The sequence below is a fragment of the Cyprinus carpio genome, chromosome B7 (genome assembly GCF_018340385.1).
Source record: "Cyprinus carpio isolate SPL01 chromosome B7, ASM1834038v1, whole genome shotgun sequence".
NCBI lineage: Eukaryota > Metazoa > Chordata > Actinopteri > Cypriniformes > Cyprinidae > Cyprinus > Cyprinus carpio.
This window is the reverse complement of record NC_056603.1, coordinates 31,689,449-31,707,579: the sequence shown is the minus strand read 5'-3', so window position 1 is coordinate 31,707,579 and position 18,131 is coordinate 31,689,449. Positions and strand designations below refer to the sequence as shown.

General features: G+C 37.8%; 1 protein-coding gene across 3 annotated transcripts in view; it reads left to right on the top strand.

Annotated features, from left to right (window-relative positions):
* Nucleotides 1–18,131, top strand: part of adam19a (ADAM metallopeptidase domain 19a) — a 77,648-nt gene that overhangs the window by 6,114 nt on the left and 53,403 nt on the right. Inside the window, exon 2 of one of the 3 annotated variants that reach the window (XM_042728338.1) lies at nt 3,375–3,448. In XM_042728338.1, the coding sequence (XP_042584272.1) occupies nt 3,375–3,448 (74 nt within the window). Of the gene's footprint in view, nt 1–3,369; nt 3,449–8,318; nt 8,897–18,131 lie in introns of those variants that run through there. The other 2 variants (XM_042728337.1, XM_042728336.1) reach the window with 2 other exon arrangements.

Here is an 18,131-nt window from a genome sequence, read left to right as displayed (position 1 = left end):
CACCGGATGCGACAGTTGTCGTGTCGTGTCGTGTCGTGTTGTGTCGTGCCGTGCCACATCAGCTAAAGTCTGTCCACTGGACACTGGACGCGACAAAGCGACCGTTGAAAATCATTTGAAATTTTTGTCATAAATTGAATGCGGCAGCAGTTTACTGTGGGGGATTTGTCGCGCCGCCATCGTCCATCGCGATGTTTCACTGTAGACATCATCAGATGCCAGTTTTGTAGACATCGCCCAACCCAAAGGTCCCAAACACATGGCATTAGTTGTGCTAATGTTTCTGTGTAAAGCTAGTTTTTTTCCACCACAATACCACAGTGTTTAACCTTTTCTGAGAAGTCAACCTAAAAATTATATATCTCTAAAACATTAAACTGGGATAGGAAAATATTAAACAGTAAAAAATAGCTTTTATTAAAAATCTTTTTAAAAGTTTTTGAGCAAATAGTATGCACAATACATTGCCATTGCATTTTCATATTTTATTTCATATAAGCAATTTCGTGTTTCATTAAATTGCATTAGGCTGGCTATATGCAAGCATTTGGCCACTCTCTTGAATAACCCATATTGGTCGCAAATTTTAAATACTCTTTTCATCTCTCTCTCCCCTTCTATCTCTCTCAGTAGTGACAGGAAATCATAATCATCTCGTCTCTTTTTCTCTCTATTTGTATTCTGTCCTCACCTTGTGATCGATATGTAATCCTAACAGCAACGTTGCTTTATGGATCTTATGTGCTTTCTTACATTTGTGCTGGATATCTGGATACACTCATTAGGCCTCTTTAGAACACAGTATGGGTGTAACCTGCTTCTGTAACATCTGGTGCAATATTTCATTTGTGACATTTTAAAGCTGACATCCGATGGGATCTGTCAGTTACACTCAACCTATCCCATCCTCAGGTCTGACCTCAGTATTGTTCATCTCTGTAATGAGGCGTGAGAATCAGGAAATCAAAGATTTTACACACTCCTGTGTGGAGGTGTTAAAATATGAGGAAATCTCAGTGTTTTAAATATTCCTACCTTTTTAAGGTGTACATAAATTGAGTAAAATATGTAAGTTAATATTTGAAGTAATTATAAATATACTGTATATAAATATATAAAATGCTATTTTTGTGTTTTTTTTTTCTGTGTAATAATGAGACTCCAAGGAAAGCAAGAGAGGAAAGTGAACAGATAGCAAAAAAAGGAAGAATACTAATCCTCTTCTCCTTCAGACTTCTACTTTTCTCCTGAGGTCTGTTCCTAAAAAGTCTGGTAAGAGAGGAAGTGAAAAAGTAAGGCTCTTTGGGACCCCCATGGCAGTTGAGTGACTTGACGGGCAGATAATTGTCAACCAGAGGAAGGTCAATTTCACTGTGTTTGAAGAGCAACTGCCCTCAAGTCAGCTCTGGCCTTCTTAGATCATTCTTTGGGAACAATGTCTTAGGCTGGCTTGCAGCTAATGCCTTCTCTAAACCTATTAGTTTTGGAAAATGGTTTTCTCTAGAGGGCCATAGTATGCGTTGATGGATTCTCTGGATTTATGTTGTGCAGGCGACAGGCTGATTATTTTGCATCCCCAGAACTCAAACTTGGCCTTTGATGATGTTTATTGTGGAAAAGAACCACGGTTACAACCATAATAGACTTTGTGAAACATTGCGTTTTGATTGACAAGCCACAGCGATTTAGATGACGCTGATTTTCGACGAGTCAGATATTTTAGCATTTGCATTACAATTTGGAAATAGAAAAGCAAATTGGAAAAAGGATGGTCTTGTGAGGAGCATGCTGTCACACTCCCCTCCCGATCAATTCTATTGCTTCCTTTAACCACGTGTCATATTTTATAAACTTCGGCCATAAATGGATATGGCGAGGTCAGTAATGATCTTATTTTTCCACATTTGTGTGCATGACAGCTCTGTGTGAGACCCCAGATGTCTGGGATCAAGCTGAGAGGGGACACTTATTTGTTTCTTTTTGCGAAGAAAAGTGCTATCGTTGAGGAAAAGAGAGGGAGGTAAGAGAAAAATCCACACCTCTCATTACCTCTCCCCTCTTGTTCTTCTCTTTATCAGAGGGAATGCATAGCTAGTTTTGCTGTGCTGATAATCAACTTGTAAAAGCTTGTAATTTTAGCGTCTAATTTTGGATCCCTCAAGAGCTTTAAATCAAGTGCATGAAAGCTGAGACGTACAAAATGATTTATGAGGATGATTATTCCTCTTAATCATGAGTGATTGAGGGAGATTAATAGTGTGACCTGCTGCCCACTTTTAGCTGCCTCTCTAGAGTTGATTAACTTAATACCAAGCCTAGATTGCCAAACTATGTTGTACTCTCATAAGTAACACGTCCATGTTCAACTTTCATAAGGTTTCAGGCTTGATAAAAGCACAAACATGGTTAGTAGTCTGGGGGCGCCTGCAGGATTTCATCTCGGGGTACACATTGAAACCAGACCATGCCCCTAATTCAATAAGTCTCAGATCATTTGGCTTTTTTATTGTGACATTACACAAGGTCAGGAAAAATGTCATATGATACCACCAATCAAAACTCCATTGAAAGGGAGATATTTGTTAAAATATATATTAAAAATACACTACTGTTCAGATGATTGGGATCAGTAATAATGTTTTATTGTTTTTAAAAGAAGCCTCTTATGCTTACCAAGGCTGCATTTATTTTGCATAATATTGTGAATTTTTATTACAATTTAAAACATCTGTTTTCTATTTTAATATATATTAAATATATGTTTCCCAACTATATATTAAATATATTTTCCCCAAATAAATCCTAAATTATTCCTCCTGTTTTTTAGGCAGCCATTGCACCACTAATATAAACTCTTATAAATAATTATAATATGCTGATTTGGTGCTCAAGAAACATTTCTTATTAATATCAATATAAAAAACAATGATTAAAACTGCTATACAATGAAATGGACATCTATCATTATAAAAGTCAATTTAATGCATCATTAACTTCTTAAATAATACATAAAACCTTACCTACCCCAAACTTTTAAACAGTATTGTAAAATTAAAAACATTTTGACAGTAATAAACACGTGTGTTCAAGATGTAACAAAAATGTTTTTCTTTATACTTTTATTCTTGATGGTTGACTTTTTAGAGTCATTAAAATTAAACTTGAAATTTGTTTAAATCAAGATGGAATCAAGATTATTAAAAAGAGTACATTTCTAAGAACTTGTCACATGCATTTTAAACTAGATTTTACAAACATTTTTCCTTTTCTTTATCATGGACACTCTTATATGTCAATGACCCTAAAAGTAAGGCTTAAATGTCAGTAAACATGTATTCCCATCATCTCACTGTATCTCATTCTTTTCAGTGGAGACAGAGGACAAAGAGTGACAGCAAACTGGATCTCTCACAGAACAGCACAGCAAGAGACTGAAACATCATTTAAGGTAAGACTAGGTAACCATAATAAAAAAATAATAATAATCACCACATACATATTTATATATATATATATATATATATATATATATATATATATATATATATATATATATATATATATACAGTATAACATTAATTATTCATCAATTTTGCAATCAACATTGTACACTGTTGTCTTGGTCTCAGCAGTAAGTTTTCTAAACAATATGGTGTGTTGTACAATAATGGATGTTTGTGGATTTCAGCCATGTGGCAAAAGTTTTTCGTGATATGTAATCTAATGGACAACATAGTGATTTTTTTTTTTTCCATGAAGATGGTCAAGCCAATGTCTTACAAGCCAGTCTATTGGGTACTTAGAAGGATGTACGTAGTTGTTGCCTCTTGCAGCTGGCGGTGGCAGCATCACTGCCAGAAAGCAGCTCCTGATAAGCACCCTAAGGTTCTGGTTCTTGTTATCTGAGTTATGAAAGTTTGTAGAGAAACTCGGTTGGTGTGTATTTTAGACTCTTCCATTATGAGGAAGGCCTGGAATCCAGACAGACCCTTGCGTTTGGTCGCTGCAGGTGTTCTAACATTCAGAGTTTCTAACAAGCAACTAAAAAGCATTTCCTTCATGTTCTTTTGGAAGAGGTTGATGATTCCATGCAGTCTAGGAGACCGCCTGCCTTCTGAAGCATCTAAAAGAGCCCCTCTTTATTCAAGTCAATGACAACAATGTAGTGGAGTTTCAAGCAGATGCTCTAATCATGGCTCCCGGTTCTGTGTCCAGTTGTCGCATGATGAGCATTCAGTAGTGACAGCTCTGGAGTGTTGCCTGGAGTAACCCATCTGGCCTGCATTTCCCAAAAGCATTGTTAAGCCAAAGTTGATTGTAGATCCATTGTTTGCAATGGGTCTAAGATGTACTTAGGCTTACGATGCTTTTGGGAAATGCAGCCCTGGGTGTTTTTTAAAAACCATATGAATATTACATACCATGTGTATCAGCCACCCACTCTCCAGTTGTCTATATTAGCCACTGAAAACCTCATATAAATATTACATACCATATAAATAATTCATAAAGTTCACTAGTGAAATAGTTTGACCTGACCAGAAGAATCCATTCCCACTGGTTGATTTAAAGTCCCAGCTCTCCCTGAAAATTTCCTGTCCTTGAATAGTGTAGCTGCATTTCATGTGCAACACGGCCACTCACATCCTTGTGCACTTCACTGGAACATCCACTAAGTCTGATTTCTCTGTTATATTGACATCTGTGCTCCGTCTCAAACTCAGTGCCCTTCGGATGGATCTAACCTTCTTGGCTTATTGTGAAACCCTTAGACAACCTGAAAATGTCAAGCTAAATGCCCTAAAACAAGTCCAGTTGAACCTACACGAGAACAATGATGAACCTACAATAATAAACATTAACATATTTACCTCTATTTTTTTCTTATAACAATACTAAGGGCCGGATTTGCTAAACAGAGCAAATTAGCATTAAAGCACAACTCCATAAAAGCGCTGATGTGAGGGGAAAATTCTGCGGGTGATTTACTGACACTGCGCAGATTGTGCACATTAAAGTACACAGATGCAGCCAGGATCATTTCCATAATGACCAGCACAATCTACCAAGAGCAGTGCAAATTACTGCTTGCTTTAAGACATGCTTTTTTGACTTAAATAATGGCGCAAATACCAGTAATTTGCTGATCGTAAATGTTAGTAAATCACATTGCGTGATACATTTTAATACTCTCCTCCCATAAATTTTGCATCTGAAAGGGAAACTCTCCATGTGCCTTTTCAGTGCAAATTCTTCACTGTGCTTCTTTAGTAAATTCTGACAGTACTTTTTTAATGGCAAAAGTTAGTAAATCTGGCCCTAAATGCTCAATCTATGGACATCTGGTCCTGTGTTCTCCATGGGAAGTTAGTCAGTCTTACCAGTATTTCTTTTTGTCCAGTATGGAGGTAGTGTCTGTCTTATGGCCCGTACATGTGGGATGAGTCAGTAAAGACATCATGACCCTATTTTTTGATGGGGCACTACTGTAAGCCCAGTTCTGGCTCACTTGATGCCCTAACCAAGATAAGACATAATAAAAAAAAAAAAAAAAAAAACACATTTTAACTATTTATTAGTTCATTATAAATGTAAGACAGGATATTATATGTTGTTCGACACTTTGATCCATGAGGGAAAAGTCATGGAAGTCTGGACCATTAGTAATCCACTATATAAAATCCACAGATTTAAAATTTGACTATCTGAAATCCACAGAATTTGAGTGAAGCATGTGCTCGGTTTGAATAAACATGATGTTTTTGACTCTTGAGTGTCTGAAGCCAAACAGATTCTGTCAGCTGTTGTTTTGCCACTGGTGCTGACTATTGATGTGGTGGCAACTTCTTGACATTTAGGTCAAGCCTGTGAATATGTCACCATCTGTAGAGAGAGATAACAAATCATATGGCCACATTTTATAGAAATGGCAAGGTTAGTCATTTTACTGGAACATGAATTACTTTATATTAGGGGTGTAATGGTACACAAACATGACGGTTCGATACATACTTAGCTTATTTTTTTTTTTATTAACAACAATATACAAATGGGAGTAACAACATGATATCACATACCAATTCAACTTTCCCAATCCCTGCAGTCTCTTTAAAATGGGGTACATAATGGATATTAATTGAAACATAAAATGCTTTTTTTTTATTAAACAATGGTTTACTGAACAAATTGCTTATAATTAAATTTTTCTTAGGGTTTAAAACCCTCGCGCTTTATGCTGCCATATGGCTTCTATACAGCGATCAGTCGCGCCACATCAAAGACTGTCAAAACAGCATTTATTGTCTGAATTTCCTGAAAAAAAAAATGGAACAATCTGTTCGGTACACATGCATACCGAACTGAAAGGCCCATACCGAAAATTTTCAGTACAAATACGTGTACCGTTACACCCCTACTTTATATGGTGCAACAAAGAGATCAGATATTCATTTTCAGAGTTGGCGATTTCTGGCAGCAGCGACTGTTGCCAGTGCAGCAAGAACAGAGCTCGGCTTTATGCAGATGAGGACCAAAGCAACAACTACCAGTGTGAGGTTCCTACTACAGAAACCAACAGCTAGGCTCTGCGATCTCAAGCGATTTAATAGCTGTCGGTGTGAGCGCAGCTTTGTCATTTCACCCTGACTGCTGGTGTCTCTCACAGGCTCGCATGTTCACTTCATAGTTGACTTCACAAATAGCCAGAAAACACATGTTTGTGTGCTCACTCACAGGCCATGAGAATCTGGACGTTTGGTTGAACTTCTGGCTCTTCTGGTGATGAGGTAATGAGTCACTGTGCTGTTTGGAGCTTGGCTGAATGCATGTCAGGCGGATGTAATTTTATTCGCTGAAACAAAGACACACACACAGACGTAGCTCTTCCCTAAGGATGGGGGCAGGGGAACAGGCCGCCTGCCAGAACACTGAGTGTATGAAGGAAAAATGATAGCTACTTATAGCAAAAGAAAATCATTCTCTGGCTCTTTGTGTGCCACCAAGTGTGTGTGTGTGTGTGTGTGTGTATGTGTGTGTGTGTGTGTGTGTGTGTGTGTGTGTGTGTGTGTTTTCTTTTTCAAATTCCCCACACAGATATGTGTCTGTCACAAGTTTTCTTTGTGTTGATAAGTAGATGGCTGTCACACAGTGGCAGTTTTATATGTAGCACTAGCAGGAAAAGATACAGTATATAAATGTATTGTTTTATTTGTCAAATTTAATTTCTTTGTTATTGTGTATAGAACTCATCTCAACATTTCACTTGGAATAACAAAGTTTACAAAAATTGTACTTGTACGACTTTGTGAAGGATCAAAACCAAGTGACATTTATTTGAAAGAAATATGGCATAAAACATACTTTTATTTTTATTTATTTTATTTTTTATTTGGAAAAGGACTATGTACAATATTAAACATAAATGTTATGAAATAAATGTGTTATACTTGTAAAATTTCTGATTGTCAAAAATGTTTATACTGTAGTTAATGTGATGAACTATGCCAATGGTAATTCTGTAAGGACACCTGTGTGAATTTGAGTGGAAATGACTTCATACACCCACAAAAATATTTGCAACACCAGATGGTTAAATGTAATTGCAGAAAATGGCTCAGAAATGTGAAGATAGTTAGTTTACAAAAAAAAAAAAAAAAAAAAAAAGAAGAAGAAAAAAAAAGCTTATGCCGTTTTAAAGGGATACTCCACCCCAAAATGAAAATTTTGTCATTAATCACTTACCCCCATGTCGTTCCAAACCTGTTAAAGCTTCGTTCATCTTCGGAACACAATTTAAGATATTTTGGATGAAAACCTGGAGGCCTGTGACTGTCCCATAGACTGCCAAGTAAATAGCAGTGTCAAGGTCCATAAAAGGTATGAAAGTCATCGTCAGAATACTCCATCTGCCATCAGACGTGCAATCTGGGTTATATGAAGTGGCGGGAACACTTTTTTTAAGCAAAGAAAACAAAAATAACAACTTTTTTCAATAATTCCTTTGTCAACAGTCTCCTCTGTGTCTCTCCATATCACCGTATGATGTGTATGCTCTTCTGTGTCATCCATGCCACAAGGATGCGCTGTTTCTACGTGTATTTAGCTTTGATTTTAAATAAAACTGTGCATCTTTGTGGCGTGGATGATACAGAAGAGCATACACAGCATTTGTTTTCTTCGCTTACAAAAAGTGTTCTAGACGCTTCATATAACCCAGATTGCACGTCTGATGGCAGATGGAGTATTCAATCTTAAATTGTGTTCCGAAGACGAACGGAGCTTTTACAGGTTTGGAACGACATGGGGGAAGTGCTTAATGACAACATTTTAATTTTAGGGCAGAGTATCCCTTTAAGTAAATTTGTTTGCAGATGGCACTTGGTTTCATATTTTGCATCATATGTAATTGCCATTTACATTTTAAGTGTGACTTTAGAGTCCAAAAGGGTTCCGTGTCCAAACTTTTCTTTTATTCTAGATTCGGAGAAGGCGTATCAGTTTTCTTTTTTTTCTTTTTTACTAAGATGTTTAAAATATTTTTCAAGCACTACGCTGAGCTATTTATAATGAGCACACAAATATGAGCCAAGGCTAATGAGTTATGTTTGATATCTGAGATAATTGCAAGGTTTGTTTTGGCTAACACTTAACATTTACCACATTCATGATGAGTGCAATTTATATAACTGTTTTGGTCTTGAGTCATATACAAATAATTTCCGAATGCTAACTATTTTATTAAATTCCTCATAGTTCTTTTTTTTTTTTTTGCTTTGTGAGAAAATATTCTCAATCTCTAGTTAGACTTCAGCCATACTGCCCTGGATGGCAACACATTTTCCAGTCCCTCCTGCTGAAAGCAACCCAGAGCATGATGGTGCCACCAGCATGCATGACGGTAGGAATGATGTTCCTGAGTGTTGAGCTGTTCTAGTGGCTGTTCCAAAGAGAGAGAAAAATATGAAGCATTCTTCAAAATTGTGTGACTGATCTGAGTTATTAAGACTGTTGGTTTTCAATAGCTTACAATTTAGGTTCTTAACAAATAAATCACTTCTGAAAAAAAAAAAAAAATCATATATATAAGTATATATAAGTTAAAATATAACTTGTGCAACACAGCAGAATGAGAAATAATAAGTGGGTTGGAATACCTTCTGAAACCACTGAATTTTATGCCATTTCTAACGTTTAATGTTTCATTTTGGGACTTGTTTATACCTGAATATAAAGCTCTGAATAAAAGGCAACATTTCTTGAAATGGCCAGAATTTCCAGCAAGCATACTTTTACAGAATATAACAATCAATGATAATTTAATATGTACGTAACTGTGAGTTTCGCAATAAGAAATGCACAAGTCAATATTATTTTTCCCCCTCCCTTAGAAGAAATGGCCCAGAACTTGAAAACGCAATGTGCTCATAATGTTAGAACTCCTCAGATCTTTCTAGATATCTTTTCTGAAAAAAAAAAAAAACATTATCCCCTGAAAACTGGAAGATGGATGAACAGTGGAAGGACTGAAAGAATAAAGGAGGACTATGAACAGACTTAGCTTCACTGAATCATTGCACTTTGCAAATTATATACAGAGCATATTTTGTTTCTGCATTGTGCTTTTGTGTATTTTTATAATGCCTAAATTAATTTAATTTTAATTCCACCTTAGAGTAAGCAATAATCAATACTCAGAATACCAGACTGGAGGTAAGGACGTTATGATTGTTATGCCAAATGTTAGGTGTTTTTTATTCTATGTAGAATAGAAATTAGTAAAAATCTAACATTTAACAGAGAGTATACTTTCAGAGTTCAGTCAGAGAGCAAGAGCCAAAAGAGCGAGAGTGGAAAGTAATAAGCAAAAATAAGCACGTTTGACACCAGCAATCCTGCAAGGAATTAGATTTGTTTTCCCCCACCCTACATTCCTCTTTCTTCTCTCCTCTATCTCTCTCTGGCTTTCACTCTCAATCATTCTCTCCTCCGCTCCATCACAGTTACTCTCCATATGGCTCTCTCTTTTTTATTCTATCCCCCTGTCCTTTCTCTACCTCCAGAGGCAGGTTTTTTTTTTGCACTGAAAGTGTTATACTTTTTGACCTTCAGAAGTAAAACCAACATTTGAATTGAATTGAATGGAGTCTGAAGTCCCACTTTAAGTGAAGTAGTTGAAGTTGTAAAGTTGAATAGGCTCATTTGTCTTAGGACGTGGGTCCCCAAGATGAACCTGCCTGGCATTTGGGTCATGCTCACAAGTAGGTGAATGCATGTTCCTCGTATAAAGGCTGTGTGATTACGAACTTCTATTAACTGGTTTAATAGGATTTTTATGTGTGTTTGTTTGTGGGTGTTTGCTAGTCCGAAGGTAGGTCAGTGTGTTAAAGAATTGATAAGCCACATAATGAAACAGTCTGGCACAGTCCACATGCTTCAACTGAAAGTCGCCTTTTGTACGGTTCAGGAAGTCTTATAAAATGATGTAGGGAGTTTAGAAAAGCAGCACTGAATGCGCAGACATACACACACTCAAACATCGCCACACAAAGCTGCATACAAAAACTAGCTCAGACATGGCCATTTTTTTATTATTTAATAATGTTGCTTCATTCAGTGTTGTTTTGTTGGACAGATGAGTCACTTTCGGTGAGAGGTGGATGTGCGTGAGGACGACTGGCCAAAAATATGTTCATTTTGATGATTATTTTGAAGGACATCTGAGTTTTTATTCAAGTAAAGGCCAGTTATTATGCTGGGAGTCAAATTTTAATTCCTAAACGGTCTGGACATATGCTCAAAAAGGTGGACATTCAGAGATTTTGCAGGTGAATGTGAAAAATGTGTGTAATTAGGCCATAGTATGCATGCCTTGTTCAATTTAATTGAGTGTATGTGCATGAATGTGTGTTTATTTGTGCGTTCCTTCTACTGTGAAACATCTCCATCTGAATTGTCGGTCTTTGAATGTATTTTTAATTAGGTCTTCAGGTAGATACTTCAGTGCCATTATTCTCAATGACATTGAAATAGTGTGTTAATACAGGTAAAACAGCTGTAAAGAATTATCTGTGTGTCATGTATTTTTGAGAAGATGCTTTTATTATGTTCAGCATAAAGGCCACTGAACACTAGAAATATAATGAAGATTGAAGATTAACTAAATTGTCACTGGTTGGTGATGCTGTTGGAACGATCATGATGGAGATGACAAAAGTAAATCCATGTACAAACAGTACAAGCATGAGAACCAACTTAACCGATGAGAACGGATCTCGACTAAGGGAAAACTGAGGGTATTTGTAGGGGAACAAACAAAGGAACTGATGAGTTAATCAAACAGGTGAACAAAATGACAATTAGGAGACTAAGTAAATCTAGGTCACGGGGAACAGGTTAACAGAACACAATGAAAACTAAACATAACCCTGGCATTTACTCCCCCCTCCCGGACGGCGCATCCTGCGCCATAACCGTTCCACCAGGGAGGGGAAGTGGAAAGCCTCCAGGGTGGGTCAGGAGGCCATGGCAGAGCAGGCAGTTCAGGTTGCCATGGCGGAGCTGGTAGCTCAAGGGGCCATGGCAGATCAGGGGCCTCAGGAGGCCATGGCAGATCCTCCGTGACCTTAGCCGGCTTGGCCACCATGGTCATGGGCATATGCACCCCCCCCCAAAAAAACATTCTTGGGGAAAATTAGAAATACTGGGGGGCACTCTGGAGGAGCGGGCTCTGGGGGGCCCTTACTAGGAGCAGAGTTCACTAACAGAGGGGGCTCAGGAGACGGAGGAGGGCTGGACGGGACCAGCGGAGGTGAAGGAGACTCAGGAAACGATGGAGAGCTGGACAGGACCAGCGGAGACAAAGGAGAGCTTTCTGGAGCAGACTCTGGAGAGAGGATAGAAGCCGAGCTCCATGTCCAAAAGCACTGAGAGGCCAGCAGCCACCGGGTTTGTGTCAGCGGAGGACAACGATCTTTGGCTGAGGATTAGGGAGGAGCTTTGGAGGACTCAGGAAAGTGCGGGAGGAAAGGAGGGAGCGGGCTCATTGGAGCGGTATGTGGAGAGAGCTGGCTTGTGGTGAGCTGGAGCACCCACATGCTCCCGGATGGGAGAAGGATGAGGATCCTCCAAGTCTACAAGGAACTTGGAACCATTTATCTCTAGTATGTAATTTATCAAATCCGCTATGGGTCTGCGGCAATCGTCAGGAGTCAAGAATCTAAACAAATTATCATCTTTTAGTCCCATCCCGAAACATGTATTAATCATGGAATCGCTCTAACTCACCAGATGTATCTCACTCAGAAACTCCACACACTGCTCCAAAGGCCCTCCCTCCTGCTGGAATGCCAGGAGAAAATCCTCAGCCCAGTTCATCTTCTTGTCTTTTGGTCCGTTCTTCTGTAACGGGTTGGTGATGCAGATGGAACGATCACGATGGAGATGACAGAAAAGTCCTTTTAATTAAGTAAATCCATGTACAAACAGTACAAGCACGAGAACCAACTTAACATAGAAGAGAACGGACCTCGACTAAGGGAAAACTGTGGGCATTTGTAGGGGAACAAACAAAGGAACTGATGAGTTAATTAATCAACACAGGTGAACAAAATGACAAGTAGGAGATGTAAGTATAAAACTAGGTCACAGGAGAACAGGTTAACAGAACACAATGAAAACTATACATAACCCTGACAATAATAAAGTTAAGAATGTACTGAACTATTTTCTTAAAAATCACTTCTCAAGGTTAGGACAACCTCCAAAAATCAATTCACAAAGCTAAAAAAAAAAAAAACAAATAATGAAAAAATCCATCTAAATCAAACCACAAAAAAAAATTGTAATCAAAAAAGAATTCAAAAAAACAATTTTCTAGAATTTTTAGTGTCCGTGGTGTGAAAATGTTGGATAATTTTGCGTCACTGTGAGAAGAAATGTTATCAATGCTACAGAATTAAATTAAATATGCAAACACACTGTGAGAAGAAATGTTATCAATGCTACAGAATTAAATTAAATATGCAAACACTGGCCATGAAGAAGTCTATGCTAATTCATTCAGTATTGAAGTAACATTTTCACAAAGACATGCTAAAAACTTTCATAAGAGCACTAGGCAAAGTAATCATCTATATAGCAATGCTTATTTATAAAAACTATAAAAATAGATCATAATTGATCGGTCATTATGCCTGAAATGACTTTTTGCTGAGTTCAAAAATCATAACAACTCTACACAACTCTACATATATTTGAGAACTTTTGAAGAATTAAAAAAAAAAAAATGCACATTCTTACAAACTTTTTACAATTTAACTTTTTTTTTATTTTTTTGGAAAAATATTGTTTGAACCTGCTGCAGTTTTACACATTTGAATTTCGGAAAAAACAGAATTCTGCTAAATTAATAAGCCTAAATGTTATCTTAAAAATCCAAAATATAGAAAGACCTTTCTTGTTCTGGCAAACTCTAATCTGATTGGCTAGTTTTACATAATTTCAGGATGCCTGAGTCTGTCTCAAAATCAAGTGGTGTTTACAACATACAAGGCTGAGGAGGAAACAATTTTTGCCATGCCATCAAATTAACTAGATATACATGAGTTGTACACAGTTTGCTTGTATGTCTGTTCAATTACCAATATGTATTACAAAATGATTACAAAATCAAAACAGATTTATACTTTTTTTTATAAACAGACCTTCCGATAAACCTGCCTCAGCATTTAAAACCAAAACAAACTGTAAATTGCTGACATGTCAGTCAGACAGTGTCTTCCTGTCTAAGCAGACAGTTCTTGGCCAGAATAAACTAAACAAGATATTCAGAAGTATGAGTCTGAGGTCTAAGATAAATATAGAAGAGTAACCTCTATCAAAATTCCATATTTAATGGCCAGGAGGTGTTGGTTTGAACCCGCGGGATGTGGCTAGCTGCTTTTAGCCCCAGTTAATTTCCCCCAAATCATCTTTGCTTTGTCTCTTGTGTGACTTCTCTTCGACATAGTCACACACGAAGAATGAGCGATGATGAGTCCTCCAGGATGGAATGTCATGAGGATACTGTGGTAAATTTGATCTGGTGCACACAACTCCCTTAATAGCAGACAGGTTATATTAAAAAGATTGTCCTCATAGCTGATTCCACATCTCTCAAAGCCGTCTGTCTACAAAAGCTGATAACTGCGCTATAAAAGGTCTAATATGTGCAGTGCCTGGAAGCTCAATAATCTCTTACCCCCATTAGTCAAAATGTGTCTAATAAGTTCAAAGAAAAAATGTATGCACAGAGAAATACGGTTACCGAAAATTAGCTTCCTTACCAAGTGAATATGAAACTAGGACAATTCGTCACATTGAGAAGTGAGTAGTTTTCATATGAAATCACATTTCCTTTGATTCCTTTGGCTGATGTAAGCACACTTTCATGAGGTTCCTCTGTGGTCCCAGTCTACTATTATGTGCTATCATGGTCTCATCTCTGAGAAAGGATGTCATGCTTCTAAACCTATCAGAATATTTACCAAAGCAAAGCACAAGTTGGCATTCTGTGAAAAAGAGAGTGTGAAAGTACATCAAATTTCAATGCATCTCTATACTTTCAATGCTTTCAAACCAACTCACATAGCATTACATTATTTTCAGCCCCTCCAGCTCTCGTTGCTGCATCCAGAATCCATTATTTCAATGTGGGATTGCCTAACCTAAAATGCATTGATACAGATCATTACATCATTTGGAAGAGTAATAGGAAACATAAGGAGAGTTTGAAAGTCAACACTGTTCAATTTTTAAAGGGATACAGTGTTTCACACTCGGTTCACCCATTTGACTTTCTTTCTTCTAGGGAACACAAAAGGAGAAAATTAGCAAAAGTTCATAGTTGCTCTTTTCCATACAACGAAAGTGAATGAGAATGGATTATGTCAAGTGACAAAATACAGCAATAAATGTACAATAAAAGTGATCAGTATGAACTATTTTCAAAGTCTTCTGAAACCATATGATATCACCGGGTGGCAAACAAGCTGAAATTCCTGAAATCTCTGTTGCAGCACTCAAATTTCATTCAGATTGATGTACAGTATTTTCAAACATGACACATTATGCCACATTTTTATGGCAGTGATGCCAAATGTTATTGTTTTCAGTCTTCAGAAGCTATGATATATATATATTCAGTACGTTCTATTGTGCATGACAGTGTTCAACTGAAATGCATGGTTTGGCACAAATGCAAAGTCCCAGTATGGTGCAGTCTTTCACAAGACTACAAGCTTGCGGCCCAGCATGAGCTCTGGGATTGCAGATACCACGCGCCTGAGTGCCCACCTCCCTGGCTTTGTGTTGCTCTTTCATTTATCATTCAGATGTAATCATGTCAACAGAGGAATGACTGATTCCCCTCATATAAATATTTAAACTGAGGTGATGAAGAGTCTGGAGAGGTGTCTGAAAGGGTTTGCTTAATCTAAACTTTTTTTTAAAGGAAAGTTATTGTCATTAGAGGAAGGTGTCCTTTTTTTTGTCCAGAGTGACCTAAACTAAATTGGCTGTACCTGTGACAGAGTGCAAATGAAACCAACACAAATCAAGTGTTTGACAAGAATGAAATGTTAAATGATAACAGGTTTAGGGTGTGCCGATATGTTTTGACTGCTAAGTCTCAGAATCCGAAGTCCAGCGGCATTACTCACTAGACTTCACACAAAATATTATGACAACATGTGTCATCCACTTCTGTACAATCACTTCAAGCAGTCTGTCTTTGAGTCTTCATCTTTCATCTTTCTATCTCCCTTTTTCCACCATCCATTTCTCCCGTAGTCCTCTGACATCTTCTCTAGTCACTTCACCTGTCTCTTTGACAGCGGCATGAAACTCTTGGGGTTGGTAAGTGATTGCATGTTCAGGAAAAGTGACCCCCTCCGCAACTCCTCATTTCTTCCTTCTCAACCTTTCCCCATTTGATTTGCGAGATGTGAACTTGTCTCAAACCACCTCGTCTCCTCTCGCTTTATTCCGTGGAGCTAAACTCCCCCTCAGCCTAGAACATTCTGACAGATGTCTGTATGTGTAGTCCTGCGGTTTCTAATGCATTTTCTTTCTTCACATAGAAAATATGTCTTTATGTTCCAATAATTTCTCCATAGTTGCATCAGAACCTAGATTTTTACTTGTGAAGAAAATGTGAGTGGTTATTGTCTTTTTTACATTTTGAGGGATAAATATGATTGGCACTTGCTTGTACAAATGGTGTTGTGGGTGGTTAGCAGGGTGTTGCTATGTTGTTGCCAGGTGGTTGTTACATTTTCTGAAAAATATACAAGTGGTGTTTGCCAATCCAAGAGTCAAGAGAGTAATATAGGGGGGTGTCATTGTACTAGGGCTGTCCATGACTAAAGATTTTTCTAGTCAATCATTGGTCATTCATTTAAGCCATAATTCCACTAACTGCATGTTTATAATATTAATTTGAAGGTGACATATCACAAAAATTCTGTTATTTTCGGGTTCTCGGTGCATCTACCAACCCAGAAAACGTGAAAAAGAACAACCCAAGAAAATTATTTTGGTAAGGTTTTCTTTTTGAAACTCGTGTGTTTTTAATATAAACTTGTTTGCATTTGACAATTTAAGCGCAATAAGACATGAGGCATTCAGCCAATCACAACGCGCTGGAAAGCTGGCCAATCACAGCACACCTCGCTTTTCAGACCGATGAGCTTGTGAAAATGGAGGTGTTTCAGAAGGCGGGGCATAGAGGAGAAACAATAATGTACAGTATGTGGAAAATAATGTGTTTTTTAACCTTAAACCGCATAAACACATTTCATTACACCAAATACACAAAATAATGTTCTTTTCAGCAGCATCATATGACCCCTTTAATATTCCTGTCCCTGATAAATTTCAAGTCTTTTTTTTTTTGGTTTTATTATCTGCCAAGTGAAAAATGTATGATTACCTAAGTAAGCACATATCTTTCCATCAAGCGTCTCAGTTTTAGGTATCATATTTGTCCATAGCACTAATACTGTTTGGATAAACCTCAAACCTTAAGTATGAGCTATAGCAGGCAGGATAATAATAATTCACAAACGCTTCCAACTTCGAATTACTTTCTGAGAATGTGCTAGCAGCAAGATGTTTCACATTTACAATCATTCTTTTTCACTGCTGCTCCAGTCATTTCATGTGTGGTCCCTATAGGGTACTGTTTATACAGCATTCTCCCCAAGGTCTGTAGAACATCTTACTGACTTTAGTTGCCGCTGGACTAAGAGATTTTCCATTTGTATCACAGGACTTTTGATGGCTGGAGGGAGGAGTTTGTGTCTACTGATGTCTGACTTCTTGGAAAGGGTTTACATGGAGGATCAAAGTCCTTAGCCTCCTACCCGTATTATCTGCCAGCACAGCTAACCACAAGCAGCGCATGCAGAGCAAACACATGCTAGATGCTAGCTCTGGCCTGCTGGCTTCAACACTGTTTCTCCTCTTAATGGCAGGGTTTAAAGGGTTACTCCACCCCAAAATGAAAATTTTGTCATTAATTACTCACCCTTATGTCGTTCCAAAACCATAAGACCTCCGTTCATCTTCAGGAACACAAATTAAGATATTTTTGATGCATTCTGAGAGCTCTCGGACCCTCCCATAGACAGCAATGTAAGTAATGTAACACGATCAACATGATCAACGTCCAGAAATGTAACACGATCAGGTCTACCGGTTTTCATCCAAAATATCTTAAATTGTGTTCCGAAGATGAACGAAGCTTTTATGGAACGACATGGGGGTAAGTGAATAATGACAAAATTTTCATTTTGGGATGGAGTATCCATTTAAAAAAAGTGAAAGTGACATGACATACAGCCAAGTATGGTGACCCATACACAGAATTTGTGCTCTGCATTTAACCCATCCAAAGTGCGCATGCGCGCACACACACACACACACACACGCACACAAACACACGCACACACAAACACACCCTGAGCAGTGGGCAGTTCAGCACCTCAGTCATGGTATTGTCAGCCCAAGACACAAACCCACAACCTTAGGGTTAAGGAGTCAAACTCTCTAACCACTAGGCCACGACTTCCCCCAAGTGTGCAAAGTGTGCAGCT